Below are 25,812 nucleotides of genomic sequence, written 5' to 3'. Positions count from 1 at the left end.
TTCTTTCCAATGGCATGTAGAGTCCACAAATCCCTTCCAATTACTAGTGGGAATCAACTCCTGGCCACCAGGAGGAGGCAAAATATCACTAATATCCCATAAGCTCCCTGTCATTCTTTGCCTTATATATCGGGAGGATATGTGAAGATGCTGTCTGAAGATATTTAATCCTTTAATGGGTACTTTTCCCTGCAAGTAAGGATTCGGGGGTATGTCGTGTCCATGTAATCCTCTTTAGTCAGAGTAATGGTGGCTTTTAGCAGTTAGAAGGTAAGCAAGGACTACCTTGTCTTCTAACACTTATGCTACCCCTCTATAGAAAAACAGGGTTGGTTACTCTGTTTTTCTTTTTCCACAGGTCCCTGTCAGAGGTCGGCTGAGTCTGTCATACCTGTGTTGCTGTACCTGTCCTGCAGCAGATCCACAAGGTAAGTGCTTTTGCCTTCTAGGTGAAAAGGATACAGCACTTATGGTGTTAATATTTGTGGACCAGGGACTAAGTTTATTTATCTCTTCATATTTGGGGTATGCACTGAGAGGCAATAGTGGCTGGGCACTGCTTAAGCAGATTTAATAAGAGGCCTTCTTAAATATAAAGGCTAATAGATATTCATTTAATAGAGGCACTTGATAGTGTAATGGCTCTTGAGGGGTTAATTTGTATGTGAAACTGTACTTATTATACAAGGTGTTTAGTGTTACTCTGTTAGAGTAGTTTGAGATGCAGGTATTTTTCTCTTTAATATTGTGCCGCTTATTTGTGCGCTTTTATTCTTGTTGCAAATAGTTTGATCTGCGTTCACATAATCTTCCGGTCGTCTCTTCATATTGCGCTGAGATACTCTCAGCTTTGCAACTCACAGTCTCCACTTAAAGGGACAGTAAACCTTAAAAATAATGTTATATAATTCTGCACATAGTGCAGAATTATATAACATTATATTAGCCAAACTTTGTAAATCATAATATTCACTTTTTATTTTGTAAAAATACCGCTGTTTTACAGACCCGCTCTCTGTACTCTGCTGAGCGGGTCTGTTGTTTTTACTGAGCGCATCGGGCCAGCTGTATAGTCACAGCCCGGCCCGACCGCGCCATTAGACACAGTGCAGCTCGCTCCTGCTGTCAGACGGAGCGGGAGCAAGCTGCACTGTGTCTAATAGCGCGGTTGGGCCGGGCTGTGACTATACAGCTGGCCCGATGCGCTCAGTAAAAACAGATCGCTCAGCAGAGTACAGACAGCGGGTCTGTAAAACAGCGGTATTTTTACAAAATAAAATTATTATGATTTACAAAGTTTGGCTAATATAATGTTATATAATTCTGCACTATGTGCAGAATTATATAACATTATTTTTAAGGTTTACTGTCCCTTTAAGATTTACATTTTAGGAATAGTGTTTTACCGGTGTGCTTTGATGATTCCGGTCAGCAGAGGAGTGTTTTCCACATCTACATAGTAGGAATTCACTTGTTGGTTATCCGGATTGGTGATTCACCTCAGCAGAGCTGAGGTTTATAGAGGTGCCTTCTTATGGTTTAAAAGTAGATTTCTCTGAATACTTTTCTCTAATTGGGGAAAATAATTTGTTTGCATTAAATAACAATTGGTATTTTATCTACGTTCTATGGTGGGTTGAGACTTAATGAGACTTATTTTGTTTAGATCCAGAGCTCAGCATGGATTGAGATATGGATTTTTCAAACTCATTTGATAAATGCTTATATTGCCTTGAGGCTCAAATTATTTCCCCTGTGCAGTTTTGTTCCACATGTTTAAATAAGATGCTAATTAAAAAAATAAGGGTACTCTCTTAGAGCCATCTGTCTCTCTTATGTAATGTTGTCCGTGACATGCCTCAGCTTTTCTCTTAAACTTCTCAAACTTTAGCAGTTTCACAAGCAGTGCCCTGCGGTTCCTCTCAACCTGTTCCTGTGGGAGTATATTTACCAGGAGATTTTGCTGCACAATTAACTGTTGCTAGTACAGCCAATTCAGAGGAGGTTAATTTTAGATTTAAGCTTGAGCACCTCCGTTTTCTTTTGAAAGAGGTCCTAGCTACAATGGATGACTCAGACTCTACTGTCGCTGAGACTCCTAAGAGGTCTAATAAACTTAAGCGTTTTTGATGTCAAGCCTTCATCTGTGGAGGTATTCCCTATTCCAGATCGCATGTTTGACACTATAACTGAAGAATGGGAAAAGCCAGGAATTCCCTTTTCCCCGTCCCCGGTTTTTTAAAACGATGTTTCATGTTACTGACTCTGTGCGAGACCTATGTGTCGCACCGTGCCTAAGGTAGAGGGCGCTATATCTACTCTAGCCAAAAGAACAACTATCCCTCTTGATATTTCCTCTTTCAAAGACCCTATGGATAAAAAGCTGGAAGCTTACTTGAGAAAGATGTATATTCATCAGGGTTTACAATGGCAACCAGTTGCAAGTATTGCTACGGTTGTAGAAGCAGCCTCTTATTGGTGTGACTCATTGTCTGATCTAATCTCTGAGGAGACTACTATAGAGGAGATCCAGGATAGGATTAAGGCTCTAAAGCTGGCTAATACTTTTATCTATGATGCCAGCATGCAAGTTGTTAGGCTGGGACACAAAATTTCTAGCTTTGCGATTCTAGCTCGTCAGAGCTCTTTGGCTAAAATCTTTACCGTTTAAAGGCAAAATTTTATTTGGTCCTGGCCTGGCCGAGATTATTTCCGAAGTTACTGGTGGAAAGGGATCTTTTCTACCTCAAGACAAGAAGGCTAGACCAAAGGGTCGCCAGAATTCAAATTTCCGTTCCTTTCACAGCTTCAAATGACAAAAGCCTTTCTCCTCCTCCTTCCAAGCCGGAGCAATCTAGGACTTCAGGGAGGTCCAGTCAACCTTGCAATAAGGGCAAACATTTCAAGAAACCTGAGTCTAAGTCAGCATGAAAGGGCCGCCCCGGATCCAGTTTTGGATCAAGTAGGGGGCAGGCTTTCCTTCTGTCGGCAGGCTTGGATCCACAATGTCCCAGACCCTTGGACGGTGGAAGTGTATCCCAGGGATACAGGATAGGGTTCACGTCCTGTCCCCCCAGGGGCAGAATTATCCTGTCAATGTTATTTGCAAATCAGGTGAAAAGAGAGGCTTTCTTAAACTGCGTAAAGGACCTAACTTTCCATCCCATATTGGACCTTGTGTCAACAAATTTCTCAAGGTTCTGTCCTTCAAAATGGAGACTATACGTTCCATTCTACCCTTGATTCAGGATGGTCAGTTTATGACTACCATAGACCTGAAGGACGTGTATCTTCATGTTACTATTCACAGTGAACATCACCAATTCCTGCGGTTTGCCTTTCTAGACAAATGCTTCCAATTTGTTGCCCTTCCCTTCGGCCTTGCCACACCTTATCAAATCTTTACAAAAGTTCTAGGGGCCATTTTGGTGGTGGTCAGATCACAGGGGATAGCGGCAGCATACCTGGATGACATCTTGTTTCAGGCACCATCTTTTCATTTAGCAAAGTCCTATACAGGCTCTCTGTTGTCTATTCTTCATTCCCATGGGTGGAAAGTAAATCTGGAAAAGAGTTCCCTGGTGCTTTTTGGGTACGATCATAGACTTTCTGTCCATGAAAAATTTTCTGAAGGATGTCAGAAAATCCAAACTTCTTGCTTCTTATCTTTCACTTCAGTCCTCTATCCATCCATCAGTGGCTCAGTGTATGGAAATAATTGGTCTAATGGTTGCTTCACTGGAGATTATTCATTTTGCTCGTTTCCATCTGAGACCTCTACAGTTATGCATGCTCGGGCAATGAAACAGAGACTACTCGGATCTCTCTCAGAGAATAGTTCTAGACTCCCTAATAAGAGACTCTCTATCTTGGTGGATTTCTCAGAACCATCTGTCTCAGGGAACATGCTTCCTGAGACCATCCTGGGTTATTGTTACCACAGATGCCAGCCTGTCGTGCTGAGGAACAGTTTGGGGTTCTTTAAAGGCTCAGGGTCTTTGGACTTGATAGGAGTCTTCTCTCCCAATAAACATCTTAGAGTTGAGAGCAATATTCAATGCTCTAACAGCTTGGCCTCAATTAATTTTGGTCAGTTTATCAGATTCCAGTCAGACAACATTACCTCAATGGCGTATATTAACCACCAGGGAGGAACTCTACGGTCCTTAGCTATATGAAGGAGGTGACTCGCATTCTCCAGTGGGCGGAATCTCACGATTGTCTCCTTTCTGCCATCTACATCCCAGGGGCGAGCAACTGGGAGGCGGATTTTTTGAGCAGGCAGACCTTTCATCCCGGGGAGTGGGCTCTACATCTGGTCGTATTCACAATGATAATTCTCGGGTAGGGGGTTCCAGAATTGTATCTGATGGCGTCTCATCTAAACGCCAAGCTTCCAAGGTACGGGTCAAGATCAAGAGATCCACAAGCAGCTCTGATCGATGTTCTGGCAGTTCCCTGGGATTTCGACCTGGCGTACCTTTTTCCTCCATTTGCTCCTTCCTCGAATAATCGCTTGTATCCAACAGGAGAGGGTGTCTGTGATTCTAATAGCTTCTGCCTGGCCTTGCAGGATCTGGTGAAGATGTCATCTCATCCCCCTTGAAGGTTGCCTTTGAGGAAGGACCTTCTGCTTCACGGTCCCTTCCTCTACCCAAATCTAGATTCTCTGAAGCGGACTGCTTGGCGATTGAATGCCTAGTCTTGGCTAGGCATGGGTTTTCTAAAAGGGTCATTGATACCATGCTTTAGGCTCATAAACCTGTTACTCACAAAATTTACCATAAGGTATGGCACAGAAGTCTTTTCTTCAGGGTGGCCTGGAGAAAGGTTTGTCAGTCAGTACTCTGAAGGGTCAGATTTCTGCACCGTCTATTCTTTTACACAAACTTCTGGCAGATCTTCAGTCTTTTCTTCAGGCCTTGGTCAGAATCAGGCCTGTGTTTAAACATGTTGCTCCTCCATGGAGCCTTAACCTTGTTCTTAGACTTTTTCAGCAGGTTCCGTTTGAGCCTATGCATTCGATTGATAAGTTATCTTTTTTATTTATCCTCGCTATTTCTTCTGCTCGCAGAGTTTATGAGCTTTTGGCTCTGCAGTGTAATTCCCCTTACCTTATTTTTTTTCCAATGGCATGGAGAGTCCACGACTTAATTCCAATTGCTAGCGGGATATTCAACTCCTGGCCAGCAGAAGAGCACCCCAACAAGGCTGTTTAAGTGTAACTTCCCTTATCCCCAGTCATTCTCTTTGCCTCTGTCAATGGAGGATGTGCGAAGATGGTGTCTGAAGATATATAATCCTTTTATGGGTATTTTTCCCTGCAAGCAAGGATCCGGGTCTAGCTGTGTCCACATCAATCTCTTTAGTAAAAGTAGTGGTGGCTTTTAAAAACAAATATTAAATAATAAAATATAGGAGCGCCAAATGCTAAAGTATTACACAGGTTAAATAGCAATAAGTTCCCTTAGAAGAATCTAACCTGTGTAATACTTTAGCCTTTGGCGCTCCTATACCTTAATATTTGTCATTATTCCCCGATTCTGTTAGGGAGTCTTTTATAGTGTTACTTGTATTCTATCTAGGCGCTGGTTACTAAATATCAATTACTAGTGGTGGCTTTTAGAAGTAAAGCAAAGACTACCTCACTGCCTTCTAACACGTTTGCTACCCCTTTGCAGAAAGCCAGGGTTGATTACTCTGTTCTTTCTTTTACTACACGTCTATGACAGGGAGTGAAGTACCTGTGACACCTAAGTAGCTGTTATCTGCCCTGCAGCTGGATCCACAGGTAAGTGCCTTTGCTTTCTAGTTCCCGAAGGACGACACTTTAGAGGTTAACCATCAGGTGGATCTTTTTTGGGACATAGTTATCCTTTATTTGGTTAAGGGTACATTTTATGGGCAGTTTTACTGGCACTTGCAGCTTTACTGGCACTTTTTCTGTCGAGGTTAATGCCTCTTGTCATTAAATTTTAACACGTATGTGCGAGAGACTGAAGACTTAGCTGAAGGTTTATTAAGAGATTTTTACTTTTCCCTTTATTTATAGAGCAGATGGGCTATGGCAGAGAGGTTATGGAAGGAAAGGGATCTAAAGGACCTTTTTACTTTTAAGAGCCATTTGTAATTAACACGCGCTTGTAATGGTGCAGTTTCAGTTTTTCAGCCGCTCATGTGACTTCCGCACCTCTGTTATATCGGAGCGGAGCTTAGTGAGTCTAACAGTGTCGGCTTTGCAGCTTGTACTCGACGATTGGATTGTCTGCCAAGAGGAAAGGATCTCTACAGGAGGGTCTCGCTTCATCTTGCTAGTGGGTTATCAATTCCTGTCACGGTAGGAGCCCCAGGCAGTCTGAGGTTGATTAAAACGGTGACAGTTTTTCCTTTGCCTTAAGGATATTAATTTTGTTTATGTGATAAAACATTCATTTCTTTCATGTAATTGGCAAGAGTCCATGAGCTAGTGACGTATGGGATATACAATCCTACCAGGAGGGGCAAAGTTTCCCAAACCTCAAAATGCCTATAAATATACCCCTCACCACACCCACAATTCAGTTTACAAACTTTGCCTCCTATGGAGGTGGTGAAGTAAGTTTGTGTTAGATTTCTACGTTGATATGCACTTCTCAGAATGTTGAAGCCCGGTTCCTCTCAGAGTACAGTGAATGTCAGAGGGATGTGAAGGGAGTATCACCTACTGAATGCAATGGTCTTCCTAACGGGGATCTATTTCATAGGTCGTAGATATTCATCTCCTACCTCCCTTTTCGGATCGACAATATACTCTTATATACCATTACCTCTACTGATTCTTGTTTCAGTACTGGTTTGGCTATCTGCTATATGTGGATGGGTGTCTTTTGGTAACTATGTTTCATTTACTTAAAGGGCCACTGAACCCAAATTTTTTCTTTTGTAATTCAGAAAGAGCATGCAATTTTAAGCAACTTTCTAATTTACTCCTATTATCAATTTTTCTTCGTTCTCTTGCTATCATTATTTGAAAAAGAAGGCATCTAAGCTTTTTTTTTTTTTGTTTGAGTACTCTGGACAGCACTTTTTTATTGGTGGATAAATTTATCCACCAATCGGCAAGGACAACCCAGGTTGTTCACCAAAAATGGGCCGGCATCTAAACTTACATTCTTGCATTTCAAATAAAGATACCAAGAGAATGAATAAAATTTGATAATAGGAGTAAATTAGAAAGTTGCTTAAAATTCCATGCTCAATCTGAATCACGAAAGAATAATTTTGGGTACAGTGTCCCTTTAAGACACTCTCAGCTATGGTTTGGCACTTTATATATAAAGTTCTAAATATATGTTTGTACTTATATTTGCCATGATTTAGGTTTATCAGTATATTTCCTTTTTTACAGACTGTCAGTTTCATATCTGGGAAATGCTTTATAAAAAAAAAAATTTAAAACAATTATTTCTTACCTGAGGTTTTCAAATTGACTTTTTCTAAATTGTGGGCTGTATTAGGCTTGCGAGAGCGCAAAATGCTATAATTTATTGCGTCATTCTTGGCACGAGACTTTTTTGGCGTCAGTTGACGCAAATTCGTCATTTCCGGCGTCTTAGTTGGCTCGAATCTTTTCACAAGGTTTTTTTTTTTACATACGGCAAGATGTCTCAATCTGATCCTGTCTCAGAATCTACTACTGGAATCCTGCTGCCTGATATCGGTTCTACCAAAACTAAATGCATTTGTTGTAAACTTGTAGTAACTGTTCCTCCAGCTGTGGTTTGTAATAGTTGTCATGATAAACTTTTACATGCAGAGAATGTTTCCATCAGTAGTAGTTCATTACATGTTGCTGGTCCATCAACATCTAATGCGCAGGATATTCCAGTAAATTTAAGAGAATTTATTTCTGATTCCATTCAGAAGGCTTTGTCTGCCATTCCGCCTTCTAATAAACGTAAAAGGTCTTTTAAAACTTCTCATATAGTTGATGAATTTTCTAATGACCGACAACATGCTGATTTATCTCTCTCCGATGAGGATCTGTCTGATTCAGAGGATCCTGCCTCAGATATTGACACTGACAAATCCTCTTATTTATTTAAAAAGGAGTATATTCGTTCTTTATTAAAAGAAGTGTTGATTGCATTAGATATGGAGGAGACTAGTCCTCTTGATACTAAAACTAGTAAACGTTTAAATTCGGTTTATAAACCTCATGTAGTTATTCCAGAGGTTTTTCCAGTTCCTGATGCTGTTTCAGATATGATTTATAAGGGATGGAATAGACTGGGTACTTATTTTACTCTTTCTTCAAGGTTTAAAAAATTGTACTAATAGATTGGAGTTTTGGGAAAAGATCCCCAAAGTTGATGGGGCCGTCTCTACTCTTGCTAAACGTACAACTATTCCTACAGAAGATAGTACTTATTTTAAGGATCCTTTAGATAGGAAGCTTGAATCTTAACTAAGGAAAGCTTATTTATGTTCAGGCCATCTTCTTAGGCCTGCTATTTCTTTGGCTGATGTTGCAGCTGCTTCAACTTTTTGGTTGGAAACTTTAGCGCAACAAGTATCAGATCATAATGTGTATAGCATTGTTAAATTAATTCAACATGCTAATAAATTCATTTGTGATGCCATTTTTGATATCATCAGAATTGATGTTAGATATGTCTTTAGCTATTTTAGCTAGAAGAGCTTTATGGCTTAAATCTTGGAATGCTGATATGACTTTTAAATCGACATTATCTCTTTCTTTCCAAGGTAATAAATTATTTGGTTCTCAGTTGGATTCTATAATATCAACTGTCACTGGGGGGAAGGGAGCTTTTTTGCCTCAGGATAAAAAAATCTAAGAGTAAATTTAAAGCTTCTAACCGTTTTCGTTCCTTTCGAAAGAATAAGGAACAGAAACCTAGTCCTTCCCCTAAGGAATCTGTCTCCAATTGGAAGCCCTCCTCAATCTGGAATAAATCCAAGCCATTTAAGAGATCTAAACCAGCCCCCAAGTCCGCATGAAGGTGTGGCCCTCATTCCAGCTCAGCTGGTAGGGGGCAGATTAAAATTTTTCAAGGATGTTTGGATAAATTTAGTCCAAAATCATTGGATTCAGAACATTGTCTCTCAGGGGTACAGAATAGGTTTCAGAGTAAGACCGCCTGTGAGAAGTTTCTTTCTCTCACGCATTCCAGTGAACCAAGAGAAAGCGCAGGCTTTCTTGAAGTGTGTTTGAGACCTGGAGTTATCTGGGGTAGTCGTGCCAGTTCCTTTTCAGGAACAGGGTCTGGGGTTTTATTCAAATCTGTTCATTGTCCCAAAGAAAGAAAATTAATTCAGACCAGTTCTGGATCTAAAGGTCTTGAATCGTTATGTAAGGGTACCAACATTCAAAATGGTGACTATAAGGACTATTCTGCCTTTTGTTCAGCAAGGGCATTATATGTCCATAATAGACTTATAGGATGCATATCTTCATATTCCGATCCAGATCACTATCTGTTCCTGAGATTCTCTTTTCTAGACAAGCATCACCAATTTGTTGCTCTTTTTTTTGGCCTAGCGACAGTTCAAAGGATCTTTTCAAAGGTTCTCTGTACCCTACACGCTGTAATCAGAGAGTGGGGTATTGCGGTGTTTCCTTATTTGGACAATATCTTGGTACTTACTTACTTACTCAGTCTTTAAGTTCTGCAGAATCTCACACGAATCAACTAGTGTTGTTTCTTCAAAGACATGGTTGGAGGATCAATTTACCAAAAAGTTATTTGATTCCTCAGACAAGGGTAACCTTTTTAGGTTTCCAAATAGATTCAGTATCCATGACTTTGTCTCTAACAGACAAGAGACGTTTGAAATTGGTTGCAGCCTGTCGGAACCTTTAGTCTCAATCATTCCCTTCAGTAGCTATGTGCATGGAGGTTTTAGGTCTAATGACTGCAGCATCAGATGCGATCCCCTTTGCTCGTTTTCACATGAGACCTCTTCAGCTTTGTATGCTGAACCAATGGTGCAGGGATTATACAAGGATATCACAATTAATATCCTTAGATCCCAATGTTCGACTATCTCTTACTTGGTGGTTAGATCACCATCGTATAGTTCAAGGGGCCTCTCTTGTTCGTCCAACCTGGACTGTGATCACAACAGATGCAAGTCTTTCAGGTTGGGGAGCTGTCTGGGGATCTCTGACAGCACAAGGGGTTTGGAAGTCTCAAGAGGCGAGGTTACCAATCAATATTTTGGAACTCCGTGCGATTCTCAGAGCTCTTCAGTTTTGGCCTCTATTGAAGAGAGACATTTATTTGTTTTCAGACAGACAATGTCACAACTGTGGTGTATGTCAATCATCAGGGTGGGACTCACAGTCCTCAAGCTATGAAAGAAGTATCCTGGATACTTGTTTGGGCAGAATCCAGCTCCTGTCTAATTTCTGCAGTCCATATCCCAGGTATAGACAATTGGGAAGCAGATTATCTCAGTGGTCAAGCTTTACATCCGGGAGAGTGGTCTCTTCACCCAGATGTGTTTGTTCAAATTGTTCAGATGTGGGGGCTTCCAGAAATAGATCTGATCTAAACAAGAAACTTTCCAGGTACCTGTCCAGGTCCAGGGATCCTCAGGCGGAAGCAGTGGATGCATTGACACTTCCTTGGAGTTATCAACCTGCCTATATTTTTCCGCCTCTAGTTCTTCTTCCAATCATGGAGCAATCATTTGTACTGCTGGTGGCTCCAGCATGGGCTCACAGGTTTTGGTATGCGGATCTTGTTCGGATGTCCAGTTGCCAACCATGGCCACTTCCACTAAGGCCAGACCTATCTTAAGGTCCGTTTTTCCATCAGGATCTCAAATCATTAAATTTGAAGGTATGGAAATTGAACGCTTAGTCATAGAGGTTTCTCTGACTCAGTGATTAATACTATGTAGCAGGCTCGTATCTGTTTCGATCTGTTTCTAGAAAGATTTATTGTCGAGTTTGGAAGACTTACATTTCATGGTGTTCTCATAAATTCTTTTGGCATTCTTTTAGATAAGGTTTGGTTTGGATAAGGGTTTGTCTGAGAGTTCCTTGAAAGGACAAATCTCTGCTCTGTTTTATTCCACAGAAGAATTGCTAAACTCCATGATATTCATTGTTTTGTACAGGATTTGGTTCGTATCAAGCCTGTCATTAAATCAATCTCTCCTCCTTGGAGTCTTAATTTGGTTTTGAAGGCTTTACAGGCGCCCCCGTTTGAGCCTATGCATTCTTTGGACATTAAATTGCTTTCTTGGAAAGTGTTGTTTCTTTTGGCCATCTCTTATGCTAGAAGAGTTTCTGAATTATCTGCTCTTTCTTGTGAGTCTCCTTTTCTGATTTTCCATCAGGATAAGGCAGTTTTGCGGACTTCATTTAAATTCTTAAAGTTGTGAATTCCAACAAAATTAGTAGGGAAATTGTTGTCCCTTCTTTGTGTCCCCATCCTAACAATTGTTTGGAAAGATCCTTACATTCTTTGGATGTGGTGAGAGCTTTGAAATATTATGTTGAAGCTACTAAAGATTTCAGGAAGACTTCTAGTCTATTTGTTATATTTTCTGGTTCTAGGAAAGGTAAGAAGGCTTCTGCCATTTCTTTGGCATCTTGGTTAAAGCTTTTGATTCATCACGCTTATTTGGAGTTGGGTAAATCCCCGCCTCAGAGGATTACAGCTCATTCTACTAGGTCAGTGTCCACTTCCTGGGCTTTTAAGAATGAAGCTTCAGTTGATCAGTTTTGCAAAGCAGCAACTTGGTCTTCTTTGCATACATTTACTAAATTCTACCATTTTGATGTTTTTTCTTCTTCAGAAGCAGTTTTTGGTAGAAAAGTTCTTCAGGCAGCGGTTTCAGTTTGATTCTTCTGCTTATAATTTCAGTTTTTTTCTTTTCCATTATAAGATTAAAGCTTATGATTTGGGTTGTGGATTAATTTTTTCAGCGGAATTGGCTGTCTTTATTTTTTATCCCTCCTTCTCTAGTGACTCTTGCATGGAGTTCCACATCTTGGGTATTGCTATCCCATACGTCACTAGCTCATGGACTCTTGCCAATTATATGAAAGAAAACAATGTACTGTATGTAAGAATTTACCTGATAAATTCATTTCTTTCATATTGGCAAGAGTCCATGAGGCCCACTCTTTTTATGGTGGTTATGATTTTTTTGTATAAAGCACAATTATTCCAATTCCTTTGTTTATGCTTTTGCTCCTTTCTTTATCACCCCACTTCTTGGCTATTCGTTAAACTGAATTGTGGGTGTGGTGAGGGGTGTATTTATAGGCATTTTTAGGTTTGGAAAACTTTGCCCCTCTTGGTAGGATTGTATATCCCATACGTCACTAGCTCATGGACTCTTGCCAATATGAAAGAAATTAATTTATCAGGTAAATTCTTACATAAATTATGTTTTTTGGGGTTTATATGGGGGATTGTTGATTTAGTTTTTCAGTAAAAATTGTCATTATTTGTGGACTTCACTGCTTGGGTATTAATTCCCAGGACTCTCACCACCTGTATGAAAGAAAAGATAATTTATGCTTACCTGATAAATTCATTTCTTTCATGGTAGTGAGTCCACAAGACCCCACCATGTGTTTTTTGGTGTTTTGTTCTTTTTTTCCCCCTGCTTCTATTTGTTTGCTCTTGATTCTTTTCCTACCTCTTTGATTTGGCTATACGTCAGACTGAGTTGCCAGTGCGGTGGGGGGTTATAGAGTTCCTGGGGTTTGGTAATCTTTGCATTCTCCTAGTGGTAGGGAAGAGTAATTCCCAGGAGAAATTAATTCATCAGGTAAACAAGTTATGATTTTTACTTGTGTATGATATGCATTTAAAAAAAAAGAAAGAAAATTAACTTTTTTTGTAGATTTATTTGTCTTAATGGCTTTAACCAGCAGTTTAATTAACAATTAATACAGCTACTGATTAAAAGTCACCACAGCACTTCTTAAATAATAATGGAATGTCCCAGCCTGTTAAAGGAGTAATACCAAATGCACTGTTTGAACCCCAGACTGAGGTGGCAACCCTAGCTGTCCCTGTTACTCCGGGGACACCCATTTCTGCCCTACTCCCTCCCTGTGTGCTGCTGAGGCGGAAGCTCCTCCCTCCCCCTCGGATTTGAAGTTGTCTTTCTGCACGGCTGTCTGGGACTTGTATTTTCCATATAAAGAACAAAAAGTGCTCCAGCTCCTCATAAAATTACCTTTAATATTCCATCATGGGTCCAATAAATAACAGCAACGTTTCGGGTCTATCTTAGCCCTTCATCATGCATCTTGTATTTCTTTCATGTAAGTGGCAAGAATCCATGAGCTAGTGACGTATGGGATATACATTCCTACCAGGAGGGGGCAAAGTTTCCCAAACCTCAAAATGCCTATAAATACACCTCCCACCTCACTCATACCTTAGTTTTACAAACTTTGCCTCTCGTGGAGGTGGTGAAGCAAGTTGTGCTTGATTTTCTTCTGTGATAGGTGCTTCTAAGCATATTGAAGTACAGTTCCTTACAGGTTTTGGTATGCAGATCTTGTCTGGATGTCCAGTTGCCAGCCTTGGCCACTTCCTTTAAGGCCAGACCTTCTGTCTCAATGGCCGTTTTTCCATCAGGATCTCAAATCTCTAAATTTGAAGGCATGGAAACTGAATGCTTAGTGCTTAGCCATAGAGGTTTCTCTGACTCAGTGATTAGTACTATGATACAGGCTTGTAAGTCTGTTTCAAGGAAAATTTATCATCGGGTTTGGAAAACCTATATTTCATGGTGTTCTACTCATAATTATTCTTGTCATTTTTTCAGAATTCCTAGGATTTTACAGCTTCTTCAGGATGGTTTGGATAAGGGTTTGTCTGCAAATACTTTGAAAGGACACATTTCTGCTCTGTCTTATTTCATAGAAAGATTGCTGAACTTCCTGATATTCACTGTTTTGTTCAGGCTTTGATTCATATCAAACCTGTTATCAAGTCTATTTCTCCTCCTTGGAGTCTCAATTTGGTTTTGAAGAATTTACAGGCTCCTCCTTTTGAGCCTATGCATTCTATGGATATTAAATTACTTTCTTGGAAAGTGTTATTTCTTTTGGCTATCTCTTCTGCTAGAAGAGTTTCTATAAATTGTCTGCTCTCTCTTGTGAGTCTCCTTATATGATTTTCCATCAAGATAAAGCTGTTTTGCAGACTTCGTTTAAATTTTTGTGAATTCTAACAACATTAATAGGGAAATTGTTGTTCATTCCTTGTGTCCTAAGAATACTCTTGAAAGGTCTTTACATTCTTTAGATGGAGTAAGAGCTTTGAAATATTATGTAGAGGCTACTAAAGATTTCAGAAAGACTTTCTCTGGCATCTTGGTTGATACTTTTGATTCACAAAGCTTATTTGGAGGCGGGGCAGTCTCCGCCTCAGAGAATTACAGCTCATTCTACTAGATCAGTTGCCACTTCTTGGGCTTTCAAGAATGAAGCTTCAGTTGATCAAATTTGCAAAGCAGCAACTTTGTCTTCTTTGCATACTTTTACAATTTTGATGCGTTTGCTTCTTCAGAAGCAGACTTTGGTAGAAAGGTTCTTCAGGCCAGTGTCTCAATTTGATTCTAGTGCCTTTGATTTGAGTTTTTTTGGAAAATTTTAAAGAAAACAATTATTTTTCTTGATTTAATTTCTCAGCGAATGAATTACCTGTTATTTTATCCCTCCCTCTCTAGTGACTCGTGGATTTCCACATCTTGGGTATTATATCTCATGGACTCTTGCCACTTACATGAAAGAAAACATAATTTATGTAAGAACTTACCTGTTAAGTTAATTTCTTTCATAGTGACAAGAGTCCCACCCTATTTTTTGTGGTTATGATTTTTTTTTGTATAAAGCACTTTATTTTTTTCCAGTTCCCCTTTTTGTATGCTTTTTACTCCTCCTTTTACACCTCACTTCTTGGGTACACGTTAAAGTAAGGTATGAGTGAGGTGTATTTATAGGCATTTTGAGGTTTGAGAGACTTTGCCCCCTCCGGGAAGGAATGTATATCCCATATATCACTAGCTCATGGACTCTTGCCACTATGAAAGAAATGAATTTATCAGGTAAGCTCTTACATAAATTATGTTTTTCCAGTCATGCAGCTTAAAAAGGGTCTAGTTGCAAGACTCAATTTAGGGGGCTGCTGGCTGTTGTAATCAGCGGTGGTATGTGTGTGTGGGGGCCCCAATCAGGGTACCAATACCTGACTTTAAAGCACTAATAAAAAAATAAAGCCGGGCCTAACTCACTGTGAGTACTACCTTTCACCCCTTGATGGCAGTCTCTGATTATATCTAGCATTTATATAATGCTTAATGTTCATGCAGGCTAGCAACTACTAATCCGTAATTTCTCCATTGCTCTTTTCAGAGGGCTTTGTGTAAATACAACTGGTAATAATACTCCTCCATCCTCCACATTCAGGATGTTTAAAGTCACATTAAACATTTAATGGCGAGTTCAATTATTATGAGTAGCCAAAAAAATCTTTGCAGCGTACTTTATTTATTTTGCTTAAGCTTCTTGTATTTACACACTAAAAATAGTTTTCCACTCTCCAGAGGAGCTGATTCTATGATCACTGCTGTATATCATTTACATCTGTCCTCAGAAGAAGTGATAAGAAGCTTTTTTTAAGGTTGGACTGTAAAACAATGCAAATTTTGCTAAAAAATAAAATTAAAATAAAAAAAATAACCGTTGAAAAATGTATTTTGTGTGCTGATATTGTGTAGTGTGGCGTTTAATTGCTGATATATACTTATCAATAAATAAAAATGGAGTATTATATAATTTTGTTTTTCCATATCTAACAGAAAAAAAAAAGGACTCAAGAAGTCTATAAGTGGGGTACCAAAATAAAGCATGGAGAGTGTTGAAAACGTCAAGCAATATGAATATAAAAGTAAACACATTAAGTTTTTATTTTTAATGTGGTTTAAAGGCTCAACAATACTATGTATTTATTAGATTTACTACAATGTTAGTAAAATGTCACAAATAATTTAGATTATTAAGCAGGAACGGTCATAGAAACCAATATTGTGACAGCAGATGTGTCCATGGGTGGTGAGTTTTTTTTTTTATTATAAATCCAGCTTTATTATAACTTGAGTAGGTACAATATACAATTAAAAGTAAATTGATACAAATAGGATTACAATCATAATGAAAGTGTTCACATATGAAGTATAAGAACAAAACCAAGAATTTTTATGTAATACATAAGTTTCCATGGACCTTCTGTTTTTTATTTCGTTCTGAGGTATAAGCTTTTTTAATTGTTAGAAAAGCAATATGTGTATGCCAAGCACTTAAAAATATTTTTAAGAAAATAAATCACAAAGAAAAGTGACAATTTTTTTTAAATTTTTTTTTTGTTGTTGCTGCAAACAAATTTTTGTTCTATGAACTCATGGATTTATTAAATGTATTAAAATTAGGCTGACCATATTGCCGCTTTAAAAAGGGACACATATGAAAAATACATATGTCAGGGCTGTTTAAAGAAATGGTTTTGTATAAGAACCCTCACATATGTATTTTTCATATGTGTTCCTTCTTAAAGCGGCAATATGGTCAGCCTAATTAAAATTCACTGTTAATTGATGTATTTGTGTAACCATTCTATCATTTCTCTTCTTGCCTTTTCTATAGACGGTTTATCTTCAGGATTAATATTTTCATTTTTCCTGTGTACAAATCCGTGGGTCTGCTTCGGAAAGATTTCCACTCTGTAATCAACCTTGGCGTGTTCTTTTAGCTTTTGTTCCAGTATGGCTACCTGCAAGACAAACAGTAACCGAATTGTTATGCAATTCAAATGCAGTACCAATTTTACATAATTCTATCACAATTGCATCTGTTTGTACTTTTTATTCACACTAAATATTTTTTAGGAAACAAATTATACTTGCTGCATTAGTAAGTATTAAAGGGACACTGAACCCAAATTTTTTCTTTCATGATTTAGATAGAGCATGCAATTGTAAGCAACTTTCTAAATGACTCCTATTATCAATTTTTCTTTGTTCTCTTATCTTTATTTGAAAAAGGCATCTAAGCTAAGGAGCCGGCCCATATTTGTTTCAGACCCTGGACAGCACTTGTTTATTGGTGGGTGAATTTATCCACCAATCGGCAAAAACAACCCAGGTTGTTCACCAAAAATGGGCCGCATCTAAACTTACATTCTTGCTTTTCAAATAAAGATACCAAGAGAATGAAGAATGTGATAATAGGAGTAAATTAGAAAGTTGCTTAAAAACATAAATTATGCTTACCTGATAATTTCATTTCCATCGAGGGGAGGAGAGTCCACAGCTTTATTCATTACTGTTGGGAATAAAGAACCTGGCCACCAGGAGGCGGCAAAGACACCCCAGCCAAAAGCTTAAATACCTCCCCCACTTCCCTCATCCCCCAGTCATTCTGCAGAGGGAACAAGGAACAGTAAGAGAAATATCAGGGTATAAATGGAGCTGGAAGATTAACTAAATTTAGGTCTGCCCATCGGAGATACAGGCGGGAGCCATGGACTCTCCTCCCCTCAATGGAAATGAAATTATCAGGTAAGCATAATTTATGTTTTCCATCTAAAGGGGAGGAGAGTCCACAGCTTCATTCATTACTGTTGGGAACATGTACCCAACCTCTAGACACTGAATGAAACTGGGAGGGTAAAAGGCGGACCCTAGTCTGAGGGCACCACAGCCTGAAAAACCTCTCTCACAAAAACAGATTCTGCAGAAGTAAAAACGTCAAATTTGTAAAACTTTGTAAAAATGTGTAAGGTGGACCAGGTAGCCACCTTACAAATTTGCTCCATAGAGGCCTCATTCTTTAAAGGCCCAAGATGAGGCCACAGCTCTAGTTGAATGAGCAGTGATCCTTTGAGGAGGCTTATTTCCCATTGTCTCATAGGCCAAGCAAATCAAGCTCCTCAACCAAAAGGATAAAGAAGTAGAGGAGGCTTTCTGCCCCTTGCGCTTCCCTGAATACAACACAAAAAGAGATGTAGACTGTCTGAAATCCTTTGTAGCCTGAACTTTAAGGCACGAACCACATCCAGGTTATGAAGTAACCTCTCCTTAGAAGAAGGGGGGTTAGGACATAAAGAAGGAACAACTATTTCATGATTGATGTTACGGTTAGACACCACCTTAAGAAGAAACCCCAAACCAATGCGAAGCACAGCCTTATCCTCATGAAAAACAAAATTTATGCTTACCTGATAAATTTCTTTTGCGATGTACTGAGTCCACGGATTCATCCTAACTTGTGGGATATTGTCCTTCCTGACAGGAAGTAGCAAAGAGAGCACCACAGCAGAGCTATCTATATAGCTCCCCCCTTAACTCCACCCCCCAGTCATTCGACCGAAGGCCAAGGCAGAAAAGGAGAAACTATAAGGTGCAGAGGTGAATGAAGTTTACATAAAAAAGTACTATCTGTCTTGAATAGACATGGCGGGCCATAGACTCGGTACATTGCAAAAGAAAGAAATTTATCAGGTAAGCATAAATGTTGTTTTCTTTTGCATGATGTACCGAGTCCACGGATTCATCCTAACTTGTGGGATACCAATACCAAAGCTTTAGGACACAGATGAAGGGAGGGACAAGACAGGAACCTAAACGGAAGGCGCCACTGCTTGCAAAACCTTTCTCCCAAAGATAGCCTCCCAAGAAGCAAAAGTATCAAATTTATAAAATTTTGAAAAGGTATGAAGCGACGACCAAGTCGCAGCCTTACAAATCTGTTCAACAGAAGCATCATTTTTAAAAGCCCATGTGGAAGCTACTGCTCTAGTAGAATGAGCTGTAATCCTTTCAGGAGGCTGCTGTCCAGCAGTCTCATAAGCCAAACGGATGATGCTTTTCAGCCAAAAGGAAAGAGAAGTCGCCGTAGCCTTCGCTTTCCAGAATAGACAAAAAACAAAGAAGATGTTTGACGAAAATCTTGTGGTTGCCTGCAAATAAAATTTCAAAGCACGAACCACGTCCAAGTTGTGCAACAGACGTTCCTTCTTACAAGAAGGATTAGGACACAGAGAAGGAACAACAATTTTTTGATTGATATTCCTGTTAGTAACAACCTTAGGTAGGAACCCAGGCTTGGTACGCAAAACCACCTTATCAGCATGGAACACAAGATAAGGAGAGTCACATTGTAATGCAGATAGTTCAGAAACTCTTCAAGCTGAAGAGATAGCAACTAGGAACAAAACTTTCCAAGATAAAAGCTTAATATCTATGGAATGCATGGGTTCAAACGGAACCCCCTGAAGAACTCTAAGAACTAAATTTAGACTCCATGGCGGAGCAATAGGGTTAAACACAGGCTTAATTCTAACTAAAGCCTGACAAAAAGCCTGAACGTCTGGAACATCTGCCAGACGCTTGTGCAACAAAATAGACAGAGCAGATATCTGTCCCTTTAGGGAACTAGCTGATATTCCTTTCTCCAATCCCTCTTGGAGAAAAGACAAAATCCTAGGAATCCTGATTTTACTCCAGGAGAAGCCTTTGGATTCGCACCAAAAAAGATATTTATGCCATATCTTATGATAAATTTTCCTGGTAACAGGCTTTCGAGCCTGAATCAAGGTATTTATGACTGACTCAGAGAAACCCCGCTTTGATAGAATCAAGCGTTCAATCTCCAAGCAGTCAGTTGCAGAGAAATTAGATTTGGATGCTTGAATGGAATCTCTGGTCTCTTGATCCAGATTTATCTGAGGAGATAAATCCACATAATCTTCATTCCACTGATTGAGCATGCATAGTTGCAGTGGTCTGAGATGCAAGCGAGCAAACGGAACTATGTCCATTGCCGCTACCATTAGTCCGATTACCTCCATACACTGAGCCACTGACGGCCAAGGAATGGAATGAAGAGCTCGGCAGGTGGACAAAATCTTTGATTTCCTGACCTCCGTCAGAAATATTTTCATGTCCACCGAGTCTATCAGAGTCCCTAGAAATGAAACTCTTGTGAGGGTGGAAAGAGAACTCTTTTTTACGTTCACTTTCCACCCGTGAGATCTTAGAAAGGCCAACACTAAGTCCGTGTGAGACTTGGCTAGTTGGAAGGACAACGCTTGAATTAGAACTTCGTCTAGATAAGGCGCCACTGCTATGCACCGTGGCCTTAGAACCGCCAGAAGGGACCCTAGCACCTTCGTGAAGATTTGCGGCGCCGTGGCCAACCCGAAAGGAAGAGCCACAAACTGATAATGCTTGTCCAGAAAGGCGAACCTGAGGAACTGGTGATGATCTTTGTGGATAGGAATGTGCAGATACGCATCCTTTAAATCCACGGTGGTCATATATTGACCCTCCTGGATCAATGGTAAGATAGTCCGAATGGTCTCCATCTTGAAAGATGGAACTCTTAGGAATTGGTTTAGGATCTTGAGATGCAGAATTTGTCTGAAGGTTCCCTCCTTTTTGGGAACTATAAACAGATTGGAGTAGAACCCCTGCCCCTGTTCTGCTTTTGGAACTTGGCAGATCACTCCCATGGTAAAAAGGTCTTCTACATAGCGTAAGAACGCCTCTCTTTTTGTCGGGTTTACAGACAATTGAGAAAGATGGAACCTCCCCCTTGGAGGGGAATCCTTGAAATCTAGAAGGTATCCTTGGGTTACAATTTTTACTGCCCAGGAATCCTGAACGTTTCTTGCCCAGGCCTGAGCAAAGAGAGAGAGTCTGTCCCCAACTAGATCCGGTCCCGGATCGGGGGCTACCCCTTCATGCTGACTTAGTGGCAGCAGCAGGCTTTTTGGCCTGTTTACCCTTGTTCCAAGCCTGATTAGGTCTCCAGGTTGGCTTGGATTGAGATTGCTATGCAGCAGGGGAAGAGGAAGTGGGACCACTCTTGAAGTTTTGAAAGGAACGAAAATGATTTTGTTTGGTCCTTGTCTTATTTGACTTATCCTGAGGGAGGGTATGACCCTTCCCTCCAGTAATGTCTGAAATGATCTCTTTCAATGCAGGCCCGAATAGGGTCTTACCTTTGAAAGGGATGGACAAAAGCTTAGATTTAGATGACACATCAGCTGACCAGGACTTAAGCCATAACGCTCTACGCGCTAAAATGGCAAAACCTGAATTCTTAGCCGCTAATTTAGCAAGATGAAAAGCGGCGTCTGTAATAAAAGAATTAGCCAACTTAAGAGCCTTAATTCTGTCCAAAATCCATCTGAACAAAAATTTTCTTTAGGAGACCCTCTAATTTTTTATCCATAGGATCAATGAAAGCACAACTGTCTTCAATAGGTATAGTTGTACGCTTAGCCAGGGTAGAAATAGCTCCCTCCACCTTAGAGACCGTCTGCCATGAGTCCTTTATGGTGTCAGAAATGGGAAACATTTTCTTAAAAACAAGAGGGGGAGAGAACGGAATACCTGGTTTATCCCACTCCTTAGTAACAATGTCCGAAATCCTCTTAGGGACCGGAAACACATCAGTGTAAACAGGAACCTCTAAATATTTGTCCATTTTACACAATTTCTCTGGAACTACAATAGGGTCACAATCATCCAGAGTAGCTAAAACCTCCCTGAGCAATAAGCGGAGGTGCTCTAGCTTAAATTTAAATGCCGTCATATCTGAATCTGTCTGAGAGAACATCTTTCCTGAATCGGAAATCTCTCCCTCAGACAGCAAATCCCTCATCCCTACTTCAGAACATTGTGAGGGAATATCGGATACGGCTTCTAAAGCGTCGGAAGGCTCAGCATTTGTTCTTAACCCAGAGCTACTGCGCTTCCCTTGCAACCCAGGCAGCTTAGATAAAACCTCTATGAGGGTACTATTCATAACTGAAGCCATATCTTGCAAGGTGAAAGAATTAGACGCACTAGAAGTACTTGGCGTCGCTTGTGCGGGCGTTACTGGTTGTAACACTCGGGGAGAACTAGATGGCAAAACCTGATTTCCTTCTGTCTGAGAATCATCTAATGCTGTTTGCAATTTATAGACATATCAGTACAAGTGGGACACATTCTAAGAGGGGGTTCCACAATGGCTTCTAAACAAATTTGAACAATGAGTTTCCTCAGTGTCAGACATGTTTAACAGACCAGTAATAAAGCAAGCAAGCTTGGAAAACACTTTATTTAATAAAAAAAAAACACAATTTGCAAAAACGGTACTGTGCCTTTAAGAGAAAAAAAGGCATACACAAACTGCAAAACAGGTTAAAATTGCTTCAATTTTTCTGAAATTTTAACAGTACACCCACTAAGCTTTAAAAGGATTGCACCACAAGTAACAAAGCAATAGACCCCCAAATGAAAAAAACGGATTGATAAATGTCTAAAACCGGTTAAAAAAACCCTAAAGCACCTTGCCACAGCTCTGCTGTGGCCCTACCTGCCCTTAGGAAGCGATAATATGGGGTTTAAAGCTTCAATTAGTCCCTCAGAAGACTATCAGGACCTCAGGAGAAGTTGCTTGCTGCTTGTAAATGTAGGCCCTGCCCACCTCACTCGATGTTGCTGGGGCCTACACAAAACTAACAAACCCTGCCTGAAAGCCATGTGGGTTATAAACAACCCCAAAGAACCCTCAAGCAAATGTCCCATAAAACGTTACTCCAGACACAAAAACGTTTGTCCCAAATCCACATAACAAACTGAGTGCCCACAAAAAATGAACCCTTTATGCAAGCTAGTAAAAACACCTCTGATAACACTAGGATTACTGCTTCCCCTTCCCCTAATGGGGACACTGTCAGCCTTTCTGAGTTAACACAGTCTCTGTAGAAAATAAGACTGAACATACCTCATTGCGTTCCTCACACTGAAGTTTTCCTGTACTTCTAAGCTTCTGTGGTAACAGCAGTGGACCTTAGTTACAAATGCTAAGATCATCATCCTCCAGGAAGAAATCTTCATCTATGTCCTGCCTGAGAGTAAATAGTACACACCGGTACCATTTAAAAATAACAAACACTTAATTGAAGATAAAATAAAACAGTGTAACACCTCTTCTCTTTACTCTTCCTGCTTAGAGCCAGCAAAGAGAATGACTGGGGGGTGGAGTTAAGGGGGAGCTATATAGACAGCTCTGCTGTGGTGCTCTCTTTGCTACTTCCTGTAAGGAAGGACAATATCCCACAAGTTAGGATGAATCCATGGACTCGGTACATCATGCAAAAGAAAACCAGATAAGGATGTTCACATTGTAAGGCAGCCAGTTCAGATACTCTGCGTGCCGATGCAACAGGAAAAGAACCTTCCAGGACCGAATCTTAATTTCATTGGAGTGCATAGGCTCAAACGGAAACTTCTGCAATACCTTAAGGACTAAGTTTAAGCTCCATAGGGGAGCAGACTGTCTAAAGAAAGGCCTGATTCTAGACAGAGCCTGAACAAAAGATTGTATGTCAGGGAGCTCAGCGAGTCTATGCAACAAGACTAATAATGGCGAAATCTGTCCCTTTAAGGAACTGGCGGCAAGACCCTTCTCCAAACAGAAGGACAGAATCCTGGACACTTTCACCTTATGCCAAGGATATCTATGCTTCTCACACCAGGACAAGTAAGTCCTCCACAGCTTATGGTAGATGCGACGAGTGACTGGCTTCCTTGCCTGAATTAGCGAATTAATCACACTTTCAGAAAAACCTCTCTTGGCCAAGACTAGGCGTTCAATCTCCACGCAGTCAGCCTCAGAGAATCGAGATTTTGATGTTGAAAAGGACCTTGTTCCAGCAGATCCCTGCGACAGGGTAGCCACGGCGGAGAGGATGACATCCCCACCAGATCCGCAAACCACGTCCTCCGCGGCCACGATGGAGCAATCAGAATGACTGAATCTTGCTCCTGTTTGATCTGTGCCATTACACGAGGTAGAAGTGGTAACGGTGGAAAAATGTAAGCTATGCTAAACCCCCAAGGCATCGCCAAGGCATCTATCAGCTCAGCCTGGGGATCCCTAGACCTCGACCCGTATCGGGGTAGCTTGCAATTGAGTCTGGACGCCATGAGATCTTTCTCCGGCGATCCCCACCTGAGACAAATCTCTGCAAACACTTCGGGTGGAGAGACCATTCCCCTGGATGGAAGGATTGCCTGCTGAGAAAATCTGCTTCCCAGTTGTCCACACCTGAAATGTGAATCGCTGAGAGCGAGCAGCTGTGGGACTCTGCCCACTCCAAGATACAAGACACCTCCCTCATGGCTAGAGAGCTCCTCGTACCCCCCTGATGATTGATGTAAGCCACCAAGGTAATGTTGTCAGTCTGGAATCTGATGAAGCTGAACGACCCCAGAGGAGGCCATGCCTTCAGAGCATTGTACATTGCTCGGAGTTCCAGAATATTTATCAGAAGGAGAGACTCCTCCCGGGTCCATTTTCCTTGTGCCATCCTGGCACCCCAAACAGCTCCCCATCCTGCCAGACTCGCGTCCGTGGTCACGATCTCCCAGGACAGTCTCAAAAAGGATTTCCCCATGGACAAATGGTCCAGACGGATCCACCAAGAGAGGGAGATCCGAGTCCAAACATCCATGGATATCTGCTGACGTCTATGCTGGAAACCATGAGTCCGATCACCTTCATACACTGAGCCACCGAGGGGCTTGAGGAGGACTGAAGGGCTAGACAAGAGGATGCAATCTTCCTGCGTCGATGGTCTGTGAGAAATATTTTCATGGACATAGAGTATTATCATGCCCAGGAACTCTTTCCTGAGTTGATCTTCTAACCGTGAGATTGGCGCAAAAGAAGAAGAGTCCCCGAATGATCCTCTGTGAGACTGAGCAACGGCGCCTGGACTAGGATTTTGTCCAGATAGGGCACCACAGAAATGTCTCTGGCCACTGCAAGTAGCGCCCCCAAAACCTTTGTGAAGACTTTCGGGGCCGTCGTCAAACCAAAGGGGAGGGCCACAAACTGGAAGTGTTGGTCCAGAAACGCAAATCTTAGGAACTTGAAGAGGTCCCTGTGAATTGGCACATGAAGCGTCCTTCAAGTCTATAGTTGTCATGAATTGTCCCTCTTGAACTAGGGGCAGAATAGATCTGATTGTTTCCATTTTGAACGATGGAACACTCAGACACTTGTTTAAACACTTTAGGTTCAGAATCATGTGGACCGTGCCCTCCTTCTTTGGAACCATAAAAAGATTTGAATACTACCCTAGACCCCTTTCTGCTTGGAGTACTGGTACGATGACACAGAGAGAGAAGAGATCCCTCACACACTCTAGAAAGGCCTCTCTCTTTTCTGGTCTTGAAGACAGGTTTGACAGGCGGAATCTGCCCCTGGGCGGATGGGAACTGAACCCTATCCTGTAACCTTGGGCGACAACCTCCAGAACCCAAGGGTCCTGCACGTCCTGTAACCAGGCTTCTGAGAAGAGAGATAATCTGCTCCCTACTTGGTCTGGAGACCTGTCGGGGGCTGCCCCCTCATGCCGATTTTGTCTCGGCGGGCTTCTTGCTCTGCGGGCTGCTGGCGTTGGGCCTTGTCCGCACAAAATACATAAATTATGTTTTTAATTATTATTATTATTCTTTATTTATAAAGCGCCGACAGATTCCACAGCGCTGCCCATGGGTACAAGGATAACAGTACAGTGGAGAAACAATACGATAAGACACAAAAATTTACAGACAAATACAGGGGGAAACTTACTGATAAATTAATTTCTTTCAAATTAGCAAGAGTCCATGAGCTAGTGACGTATGGGATATACAATCCTACCAGGAGGGGCAAAGTTTCCCAAACCTCAAAATTCCTATAAATACACCCCTCACCACACCCACAAT

General features: G+C 40.8%; 1 protein-coding gene across 1 annotated transcript in view; it reads right to left on the bottom strand.

The window, feature by feature from the left end:
* Positions 1 to 15,927: 15,927 nt before the first annotated feature.
* Positions 15,928 to 25,812, bottom strand: part of CMBL (carboxymethylenebutenolidase homolog) — a 104,963-nt gene continuing 95,078 nt past the window's right edge. Inside the window, exon 6 of the mRNA XM_053714509.1 lies at positions 15,928 to 16,811. Within this exon, the coding sequence (XP_053570484.1) occupies positions 16,629 to 16,811 (183 nt within the window). The 3' untranslated portion in view covers positions 15,928 to 16,628. The remainder of the gene's footprint in view (positions 16,812 to 25,812) is intronic.

Source organism: Bombina bombina, chromosome 5, assembly GCF_027579735.1.
Source record: "Bombina bombina isolate aBomBom1 chromosome 5, aBomBom1.pri, whole genome shotgun sequence".
NCBI classification, from domain to species: Eukaryota; Metazoa; Chordata; class Amphibia; order Anura; family Bombinatoridae; genus Bombina; species Bombina bombina.
The sequence above is the reverse complement of the archived record's forward strand: the minus strand, read 5'-3'. Positions and strand labels throughout refer to the sequence as shown.